At 41.3% G+C, this 26,471-nt stretch overlaps 1 protein-coding gene across 7 annotated transcripts in view; it reads right to left on the minus strand.

Annotated features, from left to right (window-relative positions):
- mink1 (misshapen-like kinase 1) overlaps positions 1-26,471 on the minus strand; it is a 46,857-nt gene that overhangs the window by 16,150 nt on the left and 4,236 nt on the right. For 2 of the 7 annotated variants that reach the window (XM_034198064.1, XM_034198080.1), the window contains exons 2-17: positions 23,254-23,319; positions 22,409-22,591; positions 22,213-22,323; positions 22,033-22,123; positions 21,816-21,946; positions 21,683-21,737; positions 17,792-17,870; positions 16,269-16,444; positions 15,731-15,803; positions 15,406-15,619; positions 11,216-11,323; positions 9,578-9,664; positions 5,806-5,982; positions 5,185-5,355; positions 4,179-4,439; positions 3,089-3,168 (exon numbers count right to left, since the gene is read on the minus strand). In XM_034198064.1, the coding sequence (XP_034053955.1) occupies positions 3,089-3,168; positions 4,179-4,439; positions 5,185-5,355; positions 5,806-5,982; positions 9,578-9,664; positions 11,216-11,323; positions 15,406-15,619; positions 15,731-15,803; positions 16,269-16,444; positions 17,792-17,870; positions 21,683-21,737; positions 21,816-21,946; positions 22,033-22,123; positions 22,213-22,323; positions 22,409-22,591; positions 23,254-23,319 (2,063 nt within the window). The remainder of the gene's footprint in view (positions 1-3,088; positions 3,169-4,178; positions 4,440-5,184; positions 5,356-5,805; positions 5,983-9,577; positions 9,665-11,215; positions 11,324-15,405; positions 15,620-15,730; positions 15,804-16,268; positions 16,445-17,791; positions 17,871-21,682; positions 21,738-21,815; positions 21,947-22,032; positions 22,124-22,212; positions 22,324-22,408; positions 22,592-23,253; positions 23,320-26,471) is intronic. The other 5 variants (XM_034198109.1, XM_034198089.1, XM_034198072.1 and 2 more) reach the window with 4 other exon arrangements.

The raw sequence follows: 26,471 nt of genomic DNA on the forward strand, positions 1-26,471 counted from the left end.
GATGTAGAAGAGACATGAAGAAGAGGGGACACATGTTGATGTAGAAGAGACGTGAAGAAGAGGGGACACATGTTGATGTAGAAGAGACATGAAAAAGAGGGGACACATGTTGATGTAGAAGAGACATGAAAAAGAGGGGACACATGTTGATGTAGAAGAGACATGAAGAAGAGGGGACACATGTTGATGTAGAAGAGACATGAAGAAGAGGGGACACATGTTGATGTAGAAGAGACATGAAGAAGAGGGGACACATGTTGATGTAGAAGAGACATGAAGAAGAGGGGGACACATGATGTAGAAGAGACATGAAGAAGAGGGGACACATGTTGATGTAGAAGAGACATGAAGAAGAGGGGGACACATGTTGATGTAGAAAGAGACATGAAGAAGAGGGGACACATGTTGATGTAGAAGAGACATGAAGAAGAGGGGACACATGTTGATGTAGAAGAGACATGAAGAAGAGGGGACACATGTTGATGTAGAAGAGACGTGAAGAAGAGGGGACACATGTTGATGTAGAAGAGACATGAAGAAGAGGGGACACATGTTGATGTAGAAGAAGACATGAAGAAGAGGGGGACACATGTTGATGTAGAAGAGACATGAAGAAGAGGGGGACACATGTTGATGTAGAAGAGACATGAAGAAGAGGGGACACATGTTGATGTAGAAGAGACAGTGAAGAAGAGGGGACACATGTTGATGTAGAAGAGACATGAAAAAGAGGGGACACATGTTGATGTAGAAGAGACATGAAAAAGAGGGGACACATGTTGATGTAGAAGAGACATGAAAAAGAGGGGACACATGTTGATGTAGAAGAGACATGAAGAAGAGGGGACACATGTTGATGTAAAAGAGACATGAAAAAGAGGGGACACATGTTGATGTAGAAGAGACATGAAGAAGAGGGGACACATGTTGATGTAGAAGAGACATGAAGAAGAGGGGACACATGTTGATGTAGAAGAGACATGAAGAAGAGGGGACACATGTTGATGTAGAAGAGACATGAAGAAGAGGGGACACATGTTGATGTAAAAGAGACATGAAGAAGAGGGGACACATGTTGATTGTAGAAGAGACATGAAGAAGAGGGGACACATGTTGATGTAGAAGAGACGTGAAGAAGAGGGGACACATGTTGATGTAGAAGAGACATGAAGAAGAGGGGACACATGTTGATGTAGAAGAGACATGAAGAAGAGGGGACACATGTTGATGTAGAAGAGACATGAAAAGAGGGGACACATGTTGATGTAGAAGAGACATGAAGAAGAGGGGACACATGTTGATGTAGAAGAGACATGAAAAAGAGGGGACACATGTTGATGTAGAAGAGACATGAAGAAAAGGGGACACATGTTGATGTAGAAGAGACATGAAAAAGAGGGGACACATGTTGATGTAGAAGAGACATGAAGAAGAGGGGACACATGTTGATGTAGAAGAGACATGAAGAAGAGGGGACACATGTTGATGTAGAAGAGACATGAAGAAGAGGGGACACATGTTGATGTAGAAGAGACATTAAAAAGAGGGGACACATGTTGATGTAGAAGAGACATGAAAAAGAGGGGACACATGTTGATGTAGAAGAGACATGAAGAAGAGGGGACACATGTTGATGTAGAAGAGACATGAAAAAGAGGGGACACATGTTGATGTAGAAGAGACATGAAGAAGAGGGGACACATGTTGATGTAGAAGAGACATGAAAAGAGGGGACACATGTTGATGTAGAAGAGACATGAAGAAAAGGGGACAACATGTTGATGTAGAAGAGACATGAAGAAGAGGGGACACATGTTGATGTAGAAGAGACATGAAGAAGAGGGGGACACATGTTGATGTAGAAGAGACATGAAGAAGAGGGGACACATGTTGATGTAGAAGAGACATGAAGAAGAGGGGACACATGTTGATGTAGAAGAGACATGAAAAAGAGGGGACACATGTTGATGTAGAAGAGACATGAAGAAGAGGGGACACATGTTGATGTAGAAGAGACATGAAAAGAGGGGACACATGTTGATGTAGAAGAGACATGAAGAAAAGGGGACACATGTTGATGTAGAAGAGACATGAAAAAGAGGGGACATGTTGAATGTAAGAAGAGGGAACATGTTGATGTAGAAGAGACATGAAGAAGAGGGGACACATGTTGATGTAGAAGAGACATGAAGAAGAGGGGACACATGTTGATGTAGAAGAGACATTAAAAGAGGGGACACATGTTGATGTAGAAGAGACATGAAAAGAGGGGACACATGTTTGATGTAGAAGAGACATGAAGAAGAGGGGACACATGTTGATGTAGAAGAGACATGAAAAAGAGGGGACACATGTTGATGTAGAAGAGACATGAAGAAGAGGGGACACATGTTGATGTAGAAGAGACATGAAAAAGAGGGGACACATGTTGATGTAGAAGAGACATGAAGAAAAGGGGACACATGTTGATGTAGAAGAGACATGAAGAAGAGGGGACACATGTTGATGTAGAAGAGACATGAAGAAGAGGGGACACATGTTGATGTAGAAGAGACATGAAGAAGAGGGGACACATGTTGATGTAGAAGAGACATGAAGAAGAGGGGACACATGTTGATGTAGAAGAGACATGAAGAAGAGGGGACACATGTTGATGTAGAAGAGACATGAAGAAGAGGGGACACATGTTGATGTAGAAGAGACATGAACAAGTGGATTTTGCATAATAGGTGACCTTTAAGATTCAAAGATTCAAAGGTTTTATTGTCATATGCACAAAGCTACAGTGTAGAAATGGCAATGAAATTCTTCTGACCTGAGCTCCTCCAACAATGCAACATATATAATAAAATATAAAAATACAAATACACAATATAGTGCAAGAAGTCTATATACATGTAAATATAATATGATGTATACAAGAACAGAATGTGAAATTAAATATGGTTTATTGCGGTAATAACTATTTAGATAAATAAGTAGATTGCAAGATGACAAACAGATGAATGTCTATCGAGGCACTTAACAGAGCTCAGGTGTTAACAGGCACTTATTAAAATAAATATTGGATAACTAGTTCCCGCAGTACCTGGCTCGTACTGGGTGCCTGATGCCAGAGGTCAGGTTGGTGTTGAGCGCTGTGGCGATGGACGCTGTCCTCTGGGGAATCTGAGGGAAGAAACAGCAGGTACATTCAAATGAGAGGATGTTTGTTTTAACCCTAATACCACCCTTAATAAACATCATTCAAGGTTCAAGGTTCTTTAATTGTCATACGAACATAGCTACAGTGTAGTTATGTCGATGAAAATCTTGTGTCACAGGCTTCTCCAACAGTGCAGCAAAAAACACAGATAAACAGAAAAAATATGGTGCAAGTAAATACAAGAAGAAAAATAGTTTAAAAAGTGAAATAGTGCAATAAGAGTCTATATGCAAGTCATTGAAGTATGATATATTAGTAAATAGATAAATATATAATATAATGTTTAAGTAGCAGCCAGATGAATATTGTGGATGTTGTTTCAACAGTTCAGGTGTTTTACTAAAATCGTTTTCAACCCATTTTCTTTTTATTGTATACTCTCACTTTCTTTGGTATCCTTTAATCCTTGTTTGAACTGTCTTATATCATGTGTTTCAATCTCATGGCTTTTGCTGCTAAACATCTGAATTGTAGATGTTATCTTATCTCAAGGGTAATCATAGTTTACATTTCTTAAAACCGACACCTTTAATGGTCAGTTTACTTCATTTTGTAGATAAGGGAGAATGTTAAACAGAAATACTAACCAGTGTTATGTTTTGATTTGCTGCTGAGTCATTTTCAAAGATTCAAAGGTGTTATTGTCATATGCACAAAGCTACAGTGTAGAAATGGCAATGAAATTCTTCTGACCCGAGCTCCTCCAACACGGCAGCATATATAATAAAAAATTGTGCAAAAAGTCTATAGTCATGGCCAGCCACTAGATCAGGGGTGTCAAACTCAAATACACAGTGGGCCAACATTTCAAAATGGGTACTAGTCGAGGGCCGGACTGGTTCAATGTTTATTGCAAAATTTATTGAAATGAACTTATTGCACATATTAAACCTGGAACTCACAAAGCTTAAATCCACCAAGGGCCTGATTTGGCCCCCGGGCCTTGAGTTTGACACATGTGCACTAGACTCACCTTGGGTGGGAGTTCCACATCAGGCAGGCGGATCCAGGGTCCATCTCCGATCAGAAGTCCCTGGGGGGCCGGAGTTTCAGAAGTGGGGTCTGAGTTTTGACGCACCAGCTCTCTAGAGTGGATGGGGCGGGGCGTGGGGGTGAGGGACGGGTCCTGAGTGGGGAATGCGGACATGGTCTTAGTGGGCTGGTCACAGAGGGACTGAGAGCGAGGGACGGGGGCAGCGTAGGGCTTCAGAGGAACCAGGTGAGCCATCTGGAACTGAAGAGGACAGGAGGAGCAGGGCGGAGGGAGGAGGAGCAAGAGGAGATCGCAGGAGGTATCCAAGGAGAAACGAGATCACAGGTTTGTGGAGGGGAAAGGGAGGAATGTAAAAAAGGAAGGCATGAATAAGGTAGCATAGACGGATGAAGCAGCTAAAGAGTCAGGGGCAGAAGGGAGAGGCAGTTGTATCTTGAGCTGTTTTTCTAGGGGGTTAAAGGAACTACATTTCAAACACTTGGAAGCACCCACCATTTTAATTCATTTCTTAGTCATTTTAATTTTGATCTTTGATTGTGTTAATCTGTGCTGACCTGTTTCCCTGTTGCTGTTAAACTACTGAATTTCAACATGGGGATTAATAAAGGTCCATCTTATCTTTCCCTGCCCCCCTTGGGGTTCGAAAGAATAAAACTAAAATAGTAATAAAGGAATTGACCAGAAAGGATGTTTGTTTAAACTCTAATACCACCCTTATAAACATCAGTAATATCCTAAAATAGTATTCAATCCATTTTCTGTTTATTGTATACTCTAACTTTATTTTGTATCCTTGTTTGAACTGTCCTATCATGTGTTTTAATCTCATTGCTTTTGCTGCTAAACCATCTGAATGTCCCTAGAGGGATCAATACATGTCTAATCTAAATATCCAAACTGATCATATCTCAAAAGATTGTTCTGTCGTCAGCTGCTTTTCTAGGGGATTAAAGGAACTACATTTAAAACACTTGCAAGCACACACCTTCCCCTGCCCCCCCTGGGGTTCGACAGGCCTCTGCATGGGGGGGGTCTGGGCAGATAGACCCACTCCCAACTGGCTGATGGAGTCAGAGCGCGACTGGATGGCAGTGTCGGAGACGGTGGTGCAGATTTTGGGCGAGCCCTGTCTGTTGAGCTTACTCCGCTCCTCCACCTGAAACAAGGAGGACAGTGAATTACGTATGTAGGGCAGTGTGCAGTATTATGCTTTTTATTTTAATGATCCAGAATATTTTATATTGTTTTGTTTATATTGTGTATATTTGATATAATATTTGTAATTTTTTCATTTTATTTGTAATTGTTAGTTCTCTTTTTAAAGTATTTAAAGTATTGTATTTTAATATCTGAACACACGTCTGCTTCTGTAACAAAATAATGTCCTAAATTGGGAAGTATCTATCTATCTATGATGTATTGTGATTTTAAGGGTGTCCATTATCATCTGGCCGGGGACAACAGCTGGAAATTAGCTATGTTTGGTAAAACTGCCCCATTTACAGTTTTTTGTGACAGTTGATTAATGTGAACTGTCCACGACACTATAAACAAATAAAGTATCTATTTGGACTGTGTTGTGTGATGCTTCAGGTATCGTTGCTACCTCCCGGGCCCATGTGGGTTTGTTGTTGGGCTCCAGGTTCTTGTTGTAGTGGTAGAGCTGGGGCTTCTTGTCCTGCTGCTGCTGCTGCAGAGACACCAGGTACGCGTGCTCCTGCTGCAGCTGCCTCTGCAGCCGCTCCGACTGACGCTGCTCCTCCAGCTGCTTGCGCTTATACTCCTGAGCAACGAACAAAAAAACACACTGCAGTTAAGCCAAAGCTCGTCTCGGACTGGACACAAATGACTTTTTAGAATTCATTTATTCACCCAAAAAAACGGTATCGTTGTGTGTAATCCTAATTTTAGTCCAGCAGTCTTTCACCAACCCACATCAAAAGAATATTGATTGTGTTTAACTTATTTGTATGTTTAAGAGAAAGTGAGAAAATGAAAAACATGACTTCATTCTGAGTTGTAAGCATAGGTCTCTTGCCTGTTGATGGCCACCCCATTCATAAAGAAAAGAAAAAGAGAATTCCCCATGCATGAATACAGATTGATTTTGTTAAGTGCTTGTTGTCATTTGTTCTATTTTCTTTTTACATTTTCACATCACGATGGGCCACAAAGTGAAGCAGTAGATTTACAACTCAAGCCTGAGACTGAGGTGCCCCTCCACCGTGAGAACATGGAAGTTGCAAACGTATCCATAGTTCTGTGAATTCCTCGATGACGCAGGTTGAAATCTAATCTAAAAAAGTAAATGTGCATGATGTTTAGGCTTCCTGCATGTTGCAGCTACAAATAAACTACCTGGCTGCCCACCGTCGGCCTTTCAGAATATTCTTGTCTTAAAACAAAAAGGTTCTGACTGACCGACATTACTGGCAGTCACAGAGCCATAGTCTCAATTGTAACTTAGGTACTGTTTACTTTCTTCCTGACTGCCAGTGACCGCAAACAAAGCAGACGGCTCATACTAATAATGACACGAGGAAATGGACACCCGCCCACTGGTCAGTCGCAGATGCCAGTGGTATGATGGATGATGCCAGTGTGGGTGCAGAAGCCCGTTTTAGGCAAAAACACCTTGAAATGGATCCCAGATTTCAGATAGCAGCCCAGGAGGTGAACACGCACTTGATTGGGAAATGACATGTGAGGAGGCAGGTTTATGTGGCGTAGCCTTCTGATACCGGGCATAAACTGTGTCACCTGGTGGTGTGCAGCGACTGGTCAGAAACCTACCGATAGGAAAGAAGTAACCCTATCGACGCAGCACGAGAGCGTCACCGGTGGTGTTTTTATCCCGTGAAGTGTGAATTTAACAGCAAGCGTCGCTTCATAAAGCAGCTTTTTCAGAGTAGAGTGATGAAAATAGTGCTTTTTAAGTATGACTGACAATCACAGTTATGCAGAGCTGAGGTAATGTTTATACATCTAATATTAGTTCACCATGAATTTAGGAAGAATAAACTAGCAAACCATCTGTAGCCTATTAACTCATTTTTGTTTTTCACGTTTTGGACATAAGTACAGTTTTGAGTATCTGTTCTGTATTACTCTCCAACACTGCCCAAGTCTTCTGTGGTTAAATCTAAACTGGATTGATAAAGTGATAGATGCAACACTAGGCATAAACAAGCTGTTCTCCAACCAGGATGAAAAACACATGCATCTCATGGAGCGATCGTGATGTAGTCCTTAATACCACAAGGTATTAATAGCGAGGACACACAGGAAGCCTTCACCTCAAGCACATGACTTTGTTTACATTAGATCTCGACCCGCGAGGAGACGCATCCACTTTGTTTGGTGCCACTGGCGATGAGAAGGAGTCAACATAACCCAGTCTGGCACCTGGTGGTAACGTCTCACCCAGGTGCTTCCCTGTGTGGGAGGGGACCTTATAGTAGATAGGGAACACAGTGGAGGAATTACAGTGTCTCAGAGGGACATCTAGGCTGCTCTTCCTACCCTGCTGACACACAAATGCACCAACAGATATTTAACAGTTTCAAGTCTTTTTTAGGCCAGGTAAGAGATAAGATATGCATACACATCGTAATATATGATATTCATAAATCCACGAGTGACCATCTAATGTTAGCCTAGTGGTCTTGTCTTTAAATTGAATTACATCCCTAAGGAAAATAGCACCAGAAAAGGTAATTATCTTTACATTAAATCTAGCAAATCATTAGGGATACATGTTTACGACTGCAACATAAAGCTCTTTATTGAAGGCTCATTTGTTTAAAGGGGATTTAGTTTTGTTTGATTCTAATTTAGCCAGGGTCACAGTCACTGTCCTGTGGCTGGCTCTGAGCTCTGGTCCCTATGATAATGATGTCTATGTGTAACCTCTGAGGTATATGTGAAAAATCTCATCACATCATGAATCCAGCAGTGAGGATTGGGTTCTTTGTCTTGCCGTATAAACAGGTATAAATATAAGAGTAAAGCACCTTGTAGGCCCAACAGGATCGAGCTAAAACAAAGATATCAAGACTGTGGCAATTCCTCCCTTCAGTGTGAGGGAGATTCCTGAAATCTGTCCAAAACTGCCCTCAAAATCTAGGTCAGCGCATGTGTTTCAAGACGTGCCGTTTTGTGGGAGCCAAACCCATACTCTCTACGTCTACAACTGACTCTTACCCACCCCATTACATGTATGCACATCATGCATGTTTTTAAATCTCGTTTAAAAACCCACTTCTTTTCCCTGGCATTTACAGGCCAGGTGACACTTGTGCTTTTACATTTGGGCTTTTATCTTGTTGGTGTTTTGTATTGTTTTTACGTCATGTAGGAGAGTTTCTCCGTCTGTGGCTTCTGATCTGGTTTCATCGTCTCGTGTTTTACATTTGTTTCATGTCCCGTCTGTTTTTTATGTATTTATGCTATGTTTAAATACAGTTGTTGATGTACAGCACTTTGTTCAACTCTGTTGTTTTTAAATGTGCTATGGAAATAAAATGGATTGGATCACGTGACTAAAATAGTTATTTTAAACACTGTGAGCCCTGTTCATCAATCTGAATAGTTTGCACATTTCTGTATGATATTACTTCTCCACTTTAAAATATGATATACTGTATTTATATATATATATATATATATATATATATGTATTTATGTATAGAAGGACCATGCATACAAATACATGAATCTCAGCAAAGAGAAGAGATGCAATATGCCAGATTATAGCTAATAGCTCATTTCCATCTGTGGTCCTCAGACAGGTTCATAACAAGTATATTTGGTCATATACTCACTGTACTAAGAAAGTGTTTTGTATATTTTTATATTCCGTGTAAATACAATACATTGTCTTTTTATAATAGTTATATTTTTGATCCTTCTCTTAGAACGTATTTCCTTATGTTTGAGTTTGCACAACTATACGGCAAATCACATTTGTTGTTTGTTTAAACCTACTTGGCAATAAACGTGATTCTGATTCAAGGTGATGCACATGTAGCACATGACACTCCTGAAAAGTAGATCTAGTAGAAACTGAAAGTATTAAGATGCCTGTTTCTCCACCTAAACTCGGGCAGACTAACCCTGCAGTGTAAACACCAATTGTTTTCTTATCTGACTCGAGGGTCTAAGGAAAGTGTTGTCTGTGGTACAGATTATAAACCCTCCCAACCGGATGCAATGTGGTAATATTGGGTTATACAAAAGAAATGGACCTGACAGTAGAAGAAAATGGTTCAGCGCTGATCAATACATCTCCTTTACTGATGAGGCACTGTGTCGCAGAGGGCATGGAAACCTCTGCAGTCAGAACATGAAATGATAAAGAGGTAGAGAGGACTAGTTACCATAAGCAGTGCTTGCTCCTGAAGCAACTGCTGCTGCAGGATTTCTAACTGCCGCTGCTCTTCTTCTAACTTTTGTCTGATAAACTCCTGAGGAGAGGTGAGGAGGCAGGGAGGACAGGCGTTAAAGGGGGGGGGGGGAAGAGAGAAATGAAGGTATAAAAAGGTCAAGGGCAGAAAATAGATGCACATTACAGTTATGTAACGTCATTCCAGGAAACAAGACACTGGGCGGTGCACTGGCTCAAAGAAAACACTTCATTTCAGTCACTTCACATGAACTTTACCCGTTTAAAGGTTGTAAAGCATCACTGTTTAGCACAGAGGTGTCCAAACTACGGCTCCGGGGCCAACTGCGAGCCGTTGACTATTTTTTTTTTAATTTAAATTCAAAATGGATAAAGGAACACGGCCCACGCCTGAAACTTGTGCTCGTCTTATTATACTTCTTAAATATAGATGAAAAAGTATATTACACAATATTCATGTCATAATAAGCCCACTTTTAACCCTCCTGTTGTCTTCGTTTCCCCCCCCCTTACTTTGGTGTTCAAGGTCAAATTTGACCGGTCCTGTTTTAACTGCTACATTAACACAAAAATCATTAATCATCACCAAATTTCATTTAACACCCTTTCAAACTGTAAATATTGTATCAGAGTACTGAACAACTGCAGTAAATATACAAAGAATAGACACTGAACATGTATTGCGTGTGCCAGGTGTGATCCATGTGGGGGGATGGGCACATAAGAGCAAATTGTTCTGTGTGTGTGTGTGAGATTCACATGGGAGGGATGGGCACATAAGGGGGAGGGACACATCTAGAGTGTGTGTGTGTGTTTTATCTGATGGTTACTAATTTATTTTCTTGATGATTGATGAAAGTAGTAAATCGGTCAGATTTGACCCGAAGACAACAAGAGGGTTAAAATCAATTCAGTCAATTAAAGTTAAAAGCATTTTCTAACAAAGCTGGAAAAAGACCCTTCCTATTCCCCGTTTTAAGCAATCTGAGGCAACTGTTTTATGGAATGATCTGCCAACACCGTTTGTAACAAAATAAATGAAACCCAGCGGAGAGCTGTTATTCAAGTATCAAGCATCATTTACATCATATGATTGATTTTGCTAACTTATAACTGAATTTATAAGGCAATATAATATACCTCTAGTGAGGGGCCCAGACCTTCGTATGTTTCTCTGTATGCATCCCTCAGTGAAAAATGTTTTGGACCCCTGGTTTAGCCCAACATAAAGAATAATCTGCAGTGTTTTTCACTATAAGGTGTTGATGCTGTGATGCCTGTATTGCTGACGGTAGAAGAATAAGAGTTACCAATAAAGCATAGCATCTTGTGATAGATCATAATAGTTGACATCAAATGAGTATTCTTCACTAGTATACTGCTGTGATGCCAGACTCAGTGTTTCTGAGGGTAAACTGGATTCAGAGCACAAGAGGCGCAGAGAGCTCACCCACAGAAACTCGTCTCTGAATAAATACACTAATTTAGACCCTTGCTGCTATGGCAACCTACTCATGGAATTTCACCACTAGCGCAACTTGCAGTGCGTTGCCTGTGGACACGCCCACACTGCGCTCTGATTGGCTGACTGAGGTCTCCTGCGGTTGGTTACCTGCTCCCTCTCAGCCAACCTCCGGTCTTCCTCCCGTCTCATATCGTCGAGTCTCCGGTGGGGACCTTTTTCTTGCTGCCTCACCATATCTCGCTCTTTCCTCTGTTGCTGGGAGAGAAGGGTGACAGTAAAGAGAGGAATGAGCACACGGGCTATAATTGCACTACTAGGGGGATTTATAATGGAGAGCCGGCTTATGAGCAAAAACCCTTCCTTTGTTTTTTGTGTGCAAGAGGTAGGAAAAGATATATAAAAGGGAGTGGGGATGCAGTGAGTCATTCTCACAAACACACATATACTGTGCACATAATACATCATCCGAGTGCTTCCTTTCAAACACCCATTCACTTTGTGATGGCTTTATCTTTTAAAAACAGACATTGAAACACAGTTCGTTTTTTGTGATGAAATGACACAAAGCTCTCAATTGTTTTTGGCACTTTGCAGTCGAACAGAGAAAAGAGGGGAGGAGGAGGAGGAGGAGGAGGAGGTGATGGTGTATCAGGGGAGTTCCATCTTACTGCAGTAAAACTCTTACCAATACTGCAGTCATTTTAATAACAAAAGACAAATCAGTGTGTTTAAGTAGGCCTCAGTCAAATCCTACGTAACACCTCACAGCCGCTGGCACTTTATCCGAACACCAGAGAGCTGAGTCATGCAGGTAAGTCTTCCAAGAGTGAACAAAACCTTTGCTTACTGTAGGTACAGTCTAAAAGCCTGAAAATATAACCCCAACAATTACAATTCAACACAGCATAAAGAAAACCTTTTCATTTCCTGTTGTTGTAATTCACCTCTGCTTCAATATATGCTGCTTTGTGTGCGAGTAATAAATGATAGCTTCAAAACAAAAAGGCGCTGAATAACGTGTTTTTAAAGTTTCTTATAATAGTTGGATGGATTTTGTAGCATGATACATAAAAGGAACATGATGATCTGACAGAAAATCAACAGACTGATTGGTAGTAAGGGCTGGTTGGTTCACATATTGGGGTTTATCCAGATCATTTGTAAATATGACAACACTTCAAGCATTGCTTTTTGGCAGAGAAAAAGACAAGATGACACTCAGTGGACGTTAAATATTTGCAACATTACAGGTGATTAATAAGCTTGCACAGTAAAAGTAGACATTACATCTATTTACACCTAAGTTGCTTGTATTTTTCTTCACAGTGGTGTGCAAGGATGAGCTGATTATATGACACCATCTCCTTAAGGCTTATTTTAATCATATATTTGATGCATGTTGTGTTTTACAGTGAATGCTCTGCTGATGTCATGTCTTGTTTACATTGGGTTTCTCTATTATCCTCCATAGCGCTGTCTTGTTAGCTAGCCTCATTTTATAACCTTACATCCATAGATACATCGATTGTAAAAAAAATGGCATCCAAAGAGTTAAACAGGCAACAGGCAGATTAGGGGTCTTAGTGTTGAAAGTCTGAATCTTGAGCCACTCACTGATTTCCATTCCTCATTTAGGGTGTGAACACCTTTTCACAGTGTCCAGGATTTATATAAACTGCATACGCCTTAAACATCTCTCTCAAGCTAAAAACTCATCTCACTGTGTTTGCAGAATTAATAATTCATACTTGTGTTGAAAGGAGCTGGACTTTCTCAGTGTATTCCCCACAGTGTGTTCAACAAGATACTGTGAAGCGGACCTGAACTTTTTGCTTCTTTGAAACTAGTTAGTTTGTCAGTAAGGCTTTGAGAGGCACACAGAAAACCTGATGGATTGATAAGTGTAGTTTTACATGTGGTGCTCATTTCGAGCTGTTAACATCTAATGTATCAAGGAAGTAGATGCAGGTGCACCATAGAGACTTTAGAGCAGGGGTGTCCAAACTACGGCCTGCGAGCCATATTGAATCGGCCCATTTTTGCTCCACTCAACATAGCCTACAACAGACTATGCAGATTTGTTCTTGGTTGGCCTTTTCGTACACATCACTGCACAATGTAGAACCAACTGAAATGGCCTTCATTAAATGTAAGAAGACACGCATTGGCTTCAGCTGATATTTAAATGCATTTATCTTAACTATCCCCCTTATTTAAAGCAGTATTTTGTACCCTACTCGCCAATTCATCAGGTTAGACATTCTGTTCAGATTTATTTCTCTGTCCCCTCTGCAAAAACATCTATTGGCAGAAGAGCGTTCATGTTCAAAGCCCCAACAGACTGGAATACTTTACCTGCTGCCATTAGATCTCTTGCATCATTGGGTATGTTTAAACATGCATGATCATCTCACTTTCAACTGGTCTGCACTTGTTATTGATGAAACTGATATTGATCACCTTCTCAATGAGGCTCCAGGAGAACACATTTCAATCACAGTCAATCGGAAGCTATTGGTACCTGTTTATGTGGATAATTATGTAAATGATGCTGTATGATGTCCTTTTGTTGTTCTATTTATGTTTCATGTGGAACTACTTGAGCAGGTCTCCCTTGAAAAAGAGATCAATGATCTCAATGGGATTTATCTGTATAAATAAAGTGCTGAAATGAAATTTGAAGAAATATGGAAAAAGTAGAGAATTTACTTATCCCAAAGACGACCATCCCTTGTTTGACTGTGTTTCTATACACCGATTGAATGTATAGATGTGTGTGTATGTACTGTATGGTCACGTGTATGTGTATTGTATGTATATCTATGTTGATATGTATGCATATGTACATGTGTAGACATTTGCTATTTCAAACAACCCCTGTGTACTTTTTCATTTTAACTAATTTTGTTTGCTATTTAATTTGTCACTTTGGGGTCTCTAAAAATATATGATTTGAAAAACTGTACTTGTATTATAATGTGACCCGACCCAAATAAATAAAGAATAAAAAAAGAAACTGATATTGATGAAACTGATCTGCTCGACTGTCTCTCAAATTATAAAGATTGTATGTATTACTTGAATTTTGCTTAACTGACTGTACGTGGTTTGTCTTGTTTGTCTTTTTGTTTATGTATGTCTGTAAGTTGTTGCTATTGTCGGGACCCCCTTGAAAACGAGATTGTGCATCTCAAGGGGTTTATCCCAATAAATAAAATGTCTATACACACACCGTAGTTGTGTATACGTTATGACAATAAACCTTTGAATCTTGAAGGTAGTTTGGTGGCTCAAGGAGCAGACGAGGAACATCATATTTGAGTTGCTTGGTACAGTTTTGCTTTGAATTAAAAATGCTCTGCCTGTTGCAGAATGTATTCGTATCGTGAGCCTCTGGTCAAATGTGCAAGATTACCTTTAATTATAAAATCAACAAAAAGGAAATAAGGTCAAAGCATCCTATTTTTATCAAGGTCTGCTTTTCTTGTCTGGTGTTTCTGGGTTTTGTGTTCAAGTAAGGTGTGAAGATGTGCGTTTAGCATCTGCCATTATTATGGCACTAGACAGTTACATGATTAAGACACATGGTGGGACTTCTCTTCAATGATAAATTGTTTATACTCCACTTTCATAAACAACAAGTCCCTCAACACATCTTTAGGTGGAACATTTGGAATCAATATGGCTGTGTTAACACTTCAGCACCAGTGATAAGTTAATACAGCAGTTTATTGTGCAGGTACTTCAAATCTCAGCATCATGAGTGTCAAATCTTAAGTGTAGTCTTAGGTTTTCCTTAAGGGGGTAGTTTGACATTTTGGAAGAACCCTGATTTGTTTCCTTGCATGAAAAGATTGATATAAGTCTCATGTCTACGAAGAAACTATAGTCTGGAAGAAATTAGCTTAGCTTAGCATAAAGGCTAAAAGAAGTGAGAGAAGCAGCTTACTTGGCAAATTACAAAGTTCAAAAATAAGATACACATCACATCTTAACCCCAATAATAAACACCTTGCATCTCCTTTACCTAATCAACCTAGGTCAACAAGTTAATCTGTACTTTTAGGGAGGGTTATGTGCTGTAATCTTTTCTCTCTCTGCGCTCGGATAATAGCTACAGCAAACATTCAATATGTGCTGGTAGAAGTATTTCTTAACTTTGGAGAGAGTCAGGCTTGTTTCCCCACTGACGACAGTCTTCCTGCTACGCTAAGATAATAATTAGCTAACTTTAGCTTAATATTGATCATATATTAAGCTAGAAGTCTAATAAGGGTACCTCTCATAATCAGGAAACGTTCCTGCCAAAAGCTAGAATAGTTCCCGTTGATGGTTACCTCTTCAAGTCGGCGCCGCTGCTCCTTCTGCTCCTCGATGCGTTTCTGCCGGTCGTGCAGCAGTTGCCTCTTGTGTTCCTCGGGGTCCCGGCGCTGAGCGGCCAGCTGGGCCTGCTGCCTCTTGTGAGCCTCCGAGCGCTCCTTGTTCTCCACCTGCAGGCGCTGGAAGTCCCGCCTCAACGTGGACTCGCCCGGCACATTGAGGATTGAACTGCTGGATCACAATTGAGGAGATAAGTAAACATTTTTTGGGAGGGGGGCGGGAAATCAGTCACACAAGTGAAGGATTCATTCGACATGGACAGAAAATATAAATTTCAATTACCTTGACTCTCGGTCTTCTCCTCCTCGATTTTCCTCATCTTCATCACTACCGCTGTACTCATACTCTGTTTCTTCTACAAGGAGAATAAGCATAAAAGGAGGTAAAATATCACATGAGAAAACACTGTTGCAGCAAACATACAAAATACTTCAGGAGATCACTCTCTATTAAGCATCTAACAATCTTCATGTGTGACCCTAACCCTAACCACACTACATTGTTCGGAGTTCAATACATCTCAACAAGTACTCTGAGGATGTCAGCCTCTCCACAAACTATTCAAACATTAAAGTCACACAACAGTGAATACAAAGAACAGCAGGCTGATTATGCAACAGGGAAAAAACAAAGACAGTGTTCCTGATAACGTTCCCTGGGTAACACTCATTTCAATTGAAGATTCAACTTTATCGTCATTACGTAGTACAGGTACTAGTAACAGAACGGTTTCTCTGCATTTGACCCACCCTAGTGTTAGGAGCAGTGCTGCCATTATCTACGGTGCCTGGGGAAATCTTCTGAAATCTGATCTGCTTACCTTTCTCCCCCCTCTTCTTGCGCGTGCGGTCGATATGGTCTTTGAGCTGGATTCGGACCTGCCTCTCGGTGGGCTGGTCCCGGATGAAGGAGTGTTTGAGGAGCTGCTCTGTGGACGGCCGGCTGTTGTACGTCTTCACAAGACAGCCCTCTATAAAGTCAAGGAATTTCTTGGACCTGGGAGGAATGGGGAGGTTAGAGGACGGGAAACCATTGAGGGAGAGTCGGGGGGGTGGGGGGGGGGGGGGGGCATCGAGAAGCTGTAACTCCGAAAGTTTCACACTGTACCTTGTGCTTGTACATTTAAATGTAATAATGCAATTACTTTGCACACTTACTCCAAATAGCATCCTTTGTTTGCGTTTTGTTAGTTGGCCTATCAGAGTGTAAACTGACAAATCTGTATATTTATATTGTGTACTCGTTAAAGATACTCTATAGATATACATTTTGCACTGACTGTTATATGTTCATAGGTATATATTTACTGTTTATGTTTGTTTATATTACATTTTTATTTCATATGCTATGCCTTGTTTACATGCTGCAGTGACAAAGAAATTGGGATGAATAAAGTAAGCTAATTTCATCAAAAAGAGAGATATCTGGGGGCATTTCTAAGCATCTCCTTTTCTTACACGAGTGTGAACTAAAGCGATTAAGATTCTCATTTAATGCTCACAGTCTTAAAGGAAAACATGTCTACACTGTGCACTGTCCCCGTCTCATTGCACATAACCAGTTTGAGCCACTACTCACTACGAAATGCTACTTTACCTTCACATAATCATTACAAGAAACAATTCATCGTACTTCAATAACCATCCAATGAAAACTACCAGTCAAATGAGGTCAATATCGTTCATGGGCAGTAATCACGAGTTCATTGTAATTGTGTAATAATGTTTTGGTATTTGCATAATGGTCCATCTGGGTCACACGATATTGACTAGCAGCTTTCAAAGATTGAAGCCAAAGAACATTATGAAAGAAGCATTGCATTCTGGGACCGTCAACTCTGCTAAGTGGATCCTTTAACGAGCAGCAGGAAGAGTAATAGGAACATTAAAAAAAACAGGGTAGGAAAAAGAAAATGGGAAATTAGTTTGGGCTTCTCGTCTTGCTCACAGTCATATTGTTTCAATACTGGGACATAAAGTCTCACACTTTGAAATGAGACGGATTCCTAAAGTGCGTTTTCCCAATGTCGGTACAAATGCACACATATTGTCCTGTAATTTTGTCTCTTCTAGAAGCAGGATTTACAAGCAGGATTTATCCCTTATAGTGTTGTTCCTGTAAGTGTGTTTATACACATTTAACAAGGTTATTGTGGCGCTGCAGAAACCTGCTTTCTCAAAGTAAACAGACTAGTCTCGTTGCTGCAGTTCTTGTGTAGTACTCCTGCCATAACCTGCATTGATATTTAATTTGCCTTTGGAAACAAGTTTTGAGGCTTTCCCACACGCCTGACATCATATGATTGATATGTAAATAGCACAGCAGGAGGGTTTGATAACTCACCATTTTTTGGACTTGAGTTTTGGAGGGGGATTCCTGGGTATCAGGAAGAGGGCTCTCATCGGGTGCATGTCACACAAGGCTGCAGAAACCATCATAAATAAGGATTATTGTGTTAGACAGAATATCATATACTTAAACACCTTGTAGTTTGTAAATAAAACTAGCCACCAGTACACATTATCATCCTCAAACATGATTACAGCTGCTGTTATCCAATGTTCCCTGGCGCCTGAGGCTTGTTGTTGCATTGTAAGAGCAAGGACTGTGAGTCACTGTGTTCCCAGCGTAGGTAGCTAAACCTGACTGGTTAGCTTTACACTTTCACAGTAAGTAGGCTTTTATATGGCAGTCTTATGCATTTCGAATGAGACGGGACGAGCTTTTCGTTTCAGCTTTTTTAAGTGTGAACAAACGGAAGAGGTATAGACGGTGTCTGCTAACACAGCAAGTGAACAGAGTGCTGAAAAGTGTGTGAGAAGATGCTCAATAATTCATTTGTTAAACAATGATCCAACGGTAACCCTGTAAGGCAAATGAATATATTACTGTAACGAGCACAATGATGCATCTCCATGAAACAGCGACACAAACCTATACCACTCTAATATCAGTCCTACTGCACGTATTCTGTAGATTAACTGACTACAGCTTTCTCCATTTCAGCATGGAAGACAAAAACTAACTGTAGGTCATGTGATCAAAATCAATGTTCTATGGAATAGTTTTACTACCAATGATAATTGCATGTTTATAGAAAGTTGACTGTAATTAAATAACTACTTAAAATCTGTTCGAGAGGTTCTTTATATGTGGTTATTATTGTCAAAGAACCACGGTTGCAACTAATTTGATCAGAGATTAAAGGGGACCCATTATACTATTTTTTTCTTTTTCTATAATGTGTTATATAGGTTTTTGTGCATGTAAATTGTCTGCAAAGGTTACCAAAGTCCAGAGGGAGTTTCCATCTAGTTTTTATATCCCCCCCTGCCTGAAACACCTCCATTGGACTCCTTTGTTTACTTCGGTAACATAGTGACATCACTACGTAACACTACAGCTTCTGTTGGCTAGCGCTCCAACACATTGTAGGTGATGGGCGTGTGGCGCAGTGGGTTGTGCGTATATGTTCAGATCAGTGGGTCACAGGTTCAAACCCCACTGCAGTCAGCATGTCGTTGTGTCCCTGAGACACTTCACCCCAAATTGCTCCTGTGGGGATTGTCCACAGTATTGAGTATGTAAGTCGCTTTGGATAAAAGCGTCTAACAAGTGACATGTAATGTGCTAAGGGGCGGGACATCTCTTAGCGGTTTACCAATCAAAACAGAGCGGGACAAAAAGTCTAAAAACAAGAAATACAGCAACTTTATCCCTGGTGGTGAATAATACATAAATAATACAAATCATTCTGTAATGAAGCTGATGGAGTGAGTCAGTACACACTGCATGATTTGCAACGGTACATCAACAACAGCTTGACATTTGGCCTGTTCGCCTTATGTCACATGCAGCAGCAGTAACAAGGAGCACTGTGATCTTCCTCAGTGACGTGAAACACAAAACAAAAAGCTTTCAGAGAACATCTAACATGCCGTTTGTGCCTGTGGTACAAATCTGTTTTAAATAAGAAAACAAGACTCTAAATTTGAAGCTAAATCATTTGTGTCTGATGTGTTTTTTTCCACATTCAAAAGTTAAATTAGCTTGTTGTGAATTCTTATCATCCTCATTAAAAATCTATAATCCATGAGTAAGGAAATATGGTTAATTTCAAAAGTTTAACAAGTTGTATTCTATTCACTGAAATGAACAAATGAGGCATTAAGTTTCCATCTGGGGAGACTTTGTCCATCCATCCATCCATCCATCTTCTCCCGCTTATCCGTGGTCGGGTCGCGGGGGTAGCAGTTCCAGCAGAGAGCCCCAAACTTTCTTTTCCCTGGCGACATCAACCAGCTCTGACTGGGGGATCCCAAGGCGCTCCCAGGCCAGCGAAGAGATATAATCCCTCCACCTGGTCCTAGGTCTACCCCTTGGTCTCTTCCCAGCTGGACGTGCCTGGAACACCTCCCTAGGGAGGCGCCCAGGTGGCATCCTAACTAGGTGCCCGAACCACCTCAACTGGCTCCTTTCGACGCGAAGGAGGAGCGGCTCAACTCCGAGTCCCTCCCGGATGACCGAACTTCTCACCTTATCCCTAAGGGAGACACCAGCCACCCTGCGGAGAAAACCCATGTCGGCCGCTTGTATCCGCGATCTCGTTCTTTCGGTCATGACCCATCCTTCATGACCATAGGTGAGGGTAGGAAGGAAAATGGCTCGGTAGACAGAGAGCTTTGCCTTCTGGGTCAGCTCCCTTTTCGTCACAACGGTGCGGTAAAGCGACTGCAGTACCGCTCCCGCTGCTCCGATTCTCCGGCCCATCTCACGCTCCATTGTTCCCTCACTCGAGAACAAGACCCCGAGATACTTGAACTCCTTCACTTGGGGTAAGGACTCATTCCCTACTTGGAGTGGACAGTCCATCGGTTTCCTGCTGAGAACCATGGCCTCAGATTTGGAGGTGCTGATCCTCATCCCAGCCGCTTCACACTCGGTTGCGAACCGATCCAGTGAGTGCTGAAGGTCGCAGACCGATGAAGCCATTAGAACCACATCATCTGCAAAAAGCAGTGGTGCAATCCTTAGTCCACCGAACTGCAGACCCCCTCCCCCACGACTATGCCTCGAAATCCGATCCATGTATATTACAAACAGGATTGGTGACAAAGCGCAGCCCTGGCGGAGGCCAACCCTCACCGGAGACTTTGTATAATGTTTTATTTAGTAGAGCTCAGTTTTGGTCAACAAGAGGCTGGCTTTAGACGCTGCAGAGCTCATACAACAGCAGCCCCATGACGCCAGTGTTTTCTAACTGCTGGGAAAAAGAGATAACTGGTTTCTCTGTAAACTAAAACATACTGTAGATGGAAGGTGTGTTGGGTGCTCTTTGCAAACAGGGAAAGCAGGAAGGAATTCCAAAATGTAGGAACAAGTAACAACAGGAAAAGTTAATCATTATTGTAGTGGCCTGATCATTAACATAATCGTGTGTTCTTCTGGGCGAATAAAAACACACAACACAGGTGTGGCCTTACCTTTTATTCCATTAACAACCAACATCCCAATTAGAGTTATTACCTCACAGGTTTTATAAAAATAGTTGTCTTTTCTGTTGTTGATTTGGACCGTACAAAGAAGGCTTTTTAAATGTTCTTCCTTGTTGGTACATTTCAGATTCTTATCTGTTAATCCTGTCTATCTTTTACTGCTTTAGTGCCAAATGCAACACCAAGTAAACCTAAACACAGCGTGCAATTCAAATCTGATTTAGGTAGGGTTAGAATAGTTGCATTTAACCAACAAACTGGTCAATATCGCAGAATACTAGAAATGATGTTAAGTCACTGTTTAACATGGACTTTATTTGACTCGTTCCTTTTTGTTTGCTTTGTTTAGGTGCGACTGTTTTTCTTTTTGTTTAGGGTTGACAGCAAATCTCCAGGCAGACAGATCTCCACGCCGAGCAGCTCGGAGAGATGTGCGATCAGCCTCCGCAGGCCGCCTGCCAGCTCACGACTACACTACCTTGATTACAGTGAGTCAGCTGTCCATCTGAAGACACAGACAGCCAGGCCAAATATGCAAGACAGAGTCATTCGTGAGGACGTTGAGAATGGGCCTCGAGACGATGAGAGAGAATCTGCTGCCGAGTGCACGGAAATGCATGATTCGACCAAATAAGGTTGCAATGGTATGAGATGTCCACAAATATATCGGGGGGTTAAACCTATACAGCCCTACAACCAAGGACAGGTTAAAAAAAACATGACAAAAGGGCACACTTACGAGGAGCTCCCTCTGCCATCTCAATGGCTGTGATCCCCAAGGACCAGATATCACTCTGTAACACACAGGGGATCAGGTTAGTCTCCACCTTTCATCTGCTCTCACGACATCACACACACAGTGCTGCTCATACCCTGTAGTCATAGGTGGAGTCAGGGTTCTCATCGCAGGCAATAACCTCAGGAGCCATCCAGTAAGGCGTGCCGATGAAAGTGTTCCTACGACCAACAGTCCTGTCCAACTGAGCACTCACACCAAAATCAACTGGACAAAGGAGTCAGAGAGAAGAGTGTGTGAGAAGACGGAGGACATCATTAGCTTATTTTTACATGTTAAAGAATTCAACGCACCAAGTTTGACCTCTGCGTTCTCCGTCAGCAGCACGTTCTGCCCCTTGATGTCTCTGTGGATCACTTTATGGGCGTGCAGGTGAGAAAGGCCCTGTGTGCAGAAAAAGAAGTCAGAATTGGTCAGCACTGAGTACAGCTGCTGCACATTTGTTTCGTCTTGTTTGCACTGTGGGTTCTTACCCGTAGGATCTCTCTGCAGATGTAAGAAATCCAGTCCTCCTTCAGAGAGCTGCCCTTAGTGTTCTTCACCAGGTCGGTCACTGATCCCGCCCCACAGAACTCCATCACCAGCTGCATGCAGAACAAATTCAAACTCAGTGAGCACCATGAAAGAGGCACACAGCTTTTAGATCATCAGTTAGGAGTGTATACAGACCCAGAGTTGGTCATCGTGTCCCGGTGGACTCTTCTTGACAAAGGCACCGTAGTACGTGGCTATGTTGCGGTGGTGGCTGTATTTTTTCAGCATGTTGATTTCTGCTTTGATCTCCTCCTCTTCCTCCTCGGTGACATCCATCACCTTGATGGCAGCCAGCTGGCCCGTCTTCACATGACGGCCCTGACAAGTTGGATCAGCAAGACAGTGGTCAGTAAAATGTGGGACTCCATGTTCCTGAAACACTTAAAGTTAAAGGTACGGTAGGTAAGAATGGAGAAACCAGCTCGAGTGCGCTAGAATTTAAACGTACACAGCCGGAAAAAATCTGCCCCTTCCTTCAGACTTCCTTACAGAGCCCCTCCTCCAACACACACGAACGCGCACATGACCAATGAGGGCACGAGATAAGTTTGTGCACAGATGGAAGGCTGACAGGCAGGCAGGCCATCCAGTTATTTTAGCCGGTGCTTTTTACAGCGTTACAGGCTTCCACAGATGACGTTTTTTTATAATTTATAGTCAAAGCATTTAATGTATTCATTGCTATCGGGGTGTTAACACCATTCCATTGAATATAACAAAAAGTGTTTCTGAAGTGAATTACCTACCCCAAGTGTGGCTAATTGCTTCGTCACACCATTTTGGTGTTCTTATTAAGTCTGTTATCTTTCTGCCACTTTCTTTTAACAACTTATGAATAGCATAGACATAGCAGGACGTTTAATCTGCTGTGATCTGGGAGAAATGGAACAGAAAGTGGAGTAGTCTTAAAGCAACTCATCGTATAAGTAAAAGATAATTTGTTGAATAGAGTCACGCATTGTTCAGGTGTGATATCTCACCTTGTACACCTGTCCATATGTCCCATTGCCGACGACCTCGACCAGCTCGAAGATCCCTGCTGGATCCTATGGGAGACATGAGCATATTTATATAGTCAAACAACATGTATTTCAAACAGAGCAAATACATCAGAGCATTTATATTACTGCCTTGATGTTCTTTAGCGGCGTAAACATTTCAAAAACAACAAACTTGGGAGCTTAACCAAGAAAGGAAAATACACTCAAATCACGGCGTGTTTGTTTTTGTTCGAAGTGGGAGATGCTTCCTTTGTTCTTGTTTGAATCCTACACATCTTCACTTCAATGCCTAACCCTCAGCACCGGTCGCATTTCAAGTTGTTTCACTCGTGTTTCCTCAGTTAAGAGTCACACTTAAAAATACTACGATCCTACTTAACTGCAGGTGTTCTAGTTACTGCTGCAAGCTGGCTTCACTAGTGCTGGCACAAAGGCAAAAGTTAAAGAAAAAGGTCTGTTGGGGAGACAATGCTTACATATTGGGAAATTCACAAAGGGTGTAATTCAAAATGATTTGTCCTGAACAACAGAAGCTGTGTGCATTGTGAATATGCACACATAGGCCTCAGTAGAATACAAACCATACATAACAACAACCCCAATGGTTTATGTTGTTTACACTTAAGCCAATTTACATCCAATATTACAACTCCATATTTACGTACAAATAGTCTGAACCCAATGTTTTGTACCACCCACTCACTGCCCACCCAAAGCCTCAACATGGAGGAAACAGACAACAGATGCACTAAATAATGGTTACTACTTGATAAGATACAAAGGTGGATTTAACATATATATATATATATATTAGTGCTGTAGCGACGCGTCGACTTCAAAATATCGTCGACGACATATTTCCGCGTCGACGCGTCGCTACACACACGTGGGTCACCCAAAGCAACAAGCAGTTCGCAATCGCACTTCAAACACAATGGAGACTGAAACGGCTACCACCTCCTCCTCACAGGATTGCTCACGATGCCCCCAAACGAAAACATCTCGCCCTAGGTCTTCAAAAGCATGGGAATATTTTAAAGTTAGTCCAAAACGCAAAGATATTTATATATTTATATCTCACTGAGACTGCTGCATAGCCTAGCAGAAGCAGCAGCTAGCTGTGGTGGCTACCATTAGCAGCTAGCATTTGCTCTCCGATTTTTTACATAAAATGGAATTATGGATTATAAATTCAATCATTTTTTTATACATAGACGTTAAAAACCTATGGATTAACCGATTCAGCCGCGTTTTTTCTCATTTTAATGCCATTGAACACGTCTTTTGATCAGATTGACAGCTACGGTGGTGAGACGATCTCCCTAGAAGCTCTGAAGGTACGTGTTGTGATGACTGTATTTGCTTCTCCTGTCGCGAGTCCGGATCACTCAGTGATGATACTATATACCTACATAATCTGTGGAGTCTCAGCTTTAATCGGATATATTGTATGTGCAGCTACGATAAGTAATAAGGGTACTTTTATCTTGAGTTCTGTGCCAATGTCCGTTAGCATTTTTCGCTCAGGGGTCATTTAGATGCTTCTTATGAGACTTGTGTTTTGTTTTGGTAAACATGGTTTGTATCGTCAATTAGCTGAGATTATTTCCGTTAATCTGGTATAACACATTAATAGGTTCTTAAATATTAAGATCCCCTGAGACACAGTATCGTGAAAAAAATTTTTTTTACATTACGTTTTTTATGAATTGAACAACAGAAAAATAATCGTTAGATTAGTCGACTAATCGATCAAATAATCGCCCGATTAATCGTTTTCAAAATAATCGTTTCCCCCCAGCACTAATATATATATTTCACCTTTACAGATTCATCAAGTCCCCCAAAATAAAACGGAAGAAGCAGCTCGTGTCCACTACACTCCCAGACTTTGCGACACCCTACCAGAAAATATGAGGCAAATTCGGACGACATTTTCAAACATACACTAGCTTTCAATTAGCGACATATCCCTTAAAATTGGACTTTAAATCTTTATTATCATACATTTATGTATCTTATAGGTTTAAATTGTAGTTATTAATTCCGTCTTATGTCGTTCTTACTTTTCTAAGTGTGTTTTATTCTCTTACCTATTTTAACACCTTAAAAAAAACCGTTACATCATGTGCATCTGCTGCATATGTGAAAGAAAAAGGTTTTAAAGTGTGACATGAATCTTGTTTTGAGTGCTAAACCAATAAAGCGTTATAATTAAAATTATTATTATTATTATGCCTTTTCCTGATTTTTTTCATTTCATGCTGCTTCACTGACACTAATAATGAGTAGGTTGCTTTGGCTTAATTATGCAACTCCCACCTCCAATCGACAAGGGAATAATGACAAGCAGTTCCACTTTCATGCAATTCCAATATGGCTTTAAGAAGATGTGTGGGTGGTTAGACTGCTGCTTTGGGTTTACAACATACAGCATGATCTGTCCTGCTTTCATCTGTTTCCAATGATGGGTTTCTGCCTTCCAACAAGGAGGGGAAACATTCCTTTCAGACGGGGCGCATTCACGGGGAAAAATAGCATCTATGCTTGGCAGCAAAATCTAGAAATGACCAGAGATTTGATGCAGATTGCTCATGTGATGACATAAACATAGCGGCCATGTTCTGTGACACAAAAGAAGGGGGACTGTGACGTAACGGAGGAGGAAGAGGGAGAGTGATGCTATGGAAGAGGGTAATGTAATGATAGAGTGGGTGGCCAGGCTGAGGCGGTAGCTTCACCCACGTCCAGCCAGAGAGTGGGATGAGAGGAATGAAAAGATTGTAGGGGAAGGGTACAGTTATGTTCTAGGAGTAGCAACACCAGCACACACAGTCAAACAAATGGAGCGTAGTGATTGCAAAAAAGGCAAGGAAGCAGTTAAAGGAGAAACCTACAGTTAGCCAACAGAAACCACACAAACGGCAGCTCTGGTACAGTAGTTCTGGTGGATATATCATGCTGACGTATTCATGTGTAAGCTCGGTGTATTTGAAAAACCTCAGGGTGTAACGCAATGATTTCCCCCCCCATTTTTGAACCTCAGTTCAACAGGGTATTACCTCTAGAAGACACTGATAATGGTCCGTGAGGAAGTTGACCACACATTTCCTGCAGGGGTGTCAAGTTAAGCTGACAGGAAGTCTTAAAAAAATAAAAGCCTGCCAGCTGTTGCTACACAGCTGCAACAATAGTCA

Source organism: Gymnodraco acuticeps, unplaced genomic scaffold, assembly GCF_902827175.1.
Source record: "Gymnodraco acuticeps unplaced genomic scaffold, fGymAcu1.1, whole genome shotgun sequence".
Classification (NCBI taxonomy): domain Eukaryota; kingdom Metazoa; phylum Chordata; class Actinopteri; order Perciformes; family Bathydraconidae; genus Gymnodraco; species Gymnodraco acuticeps.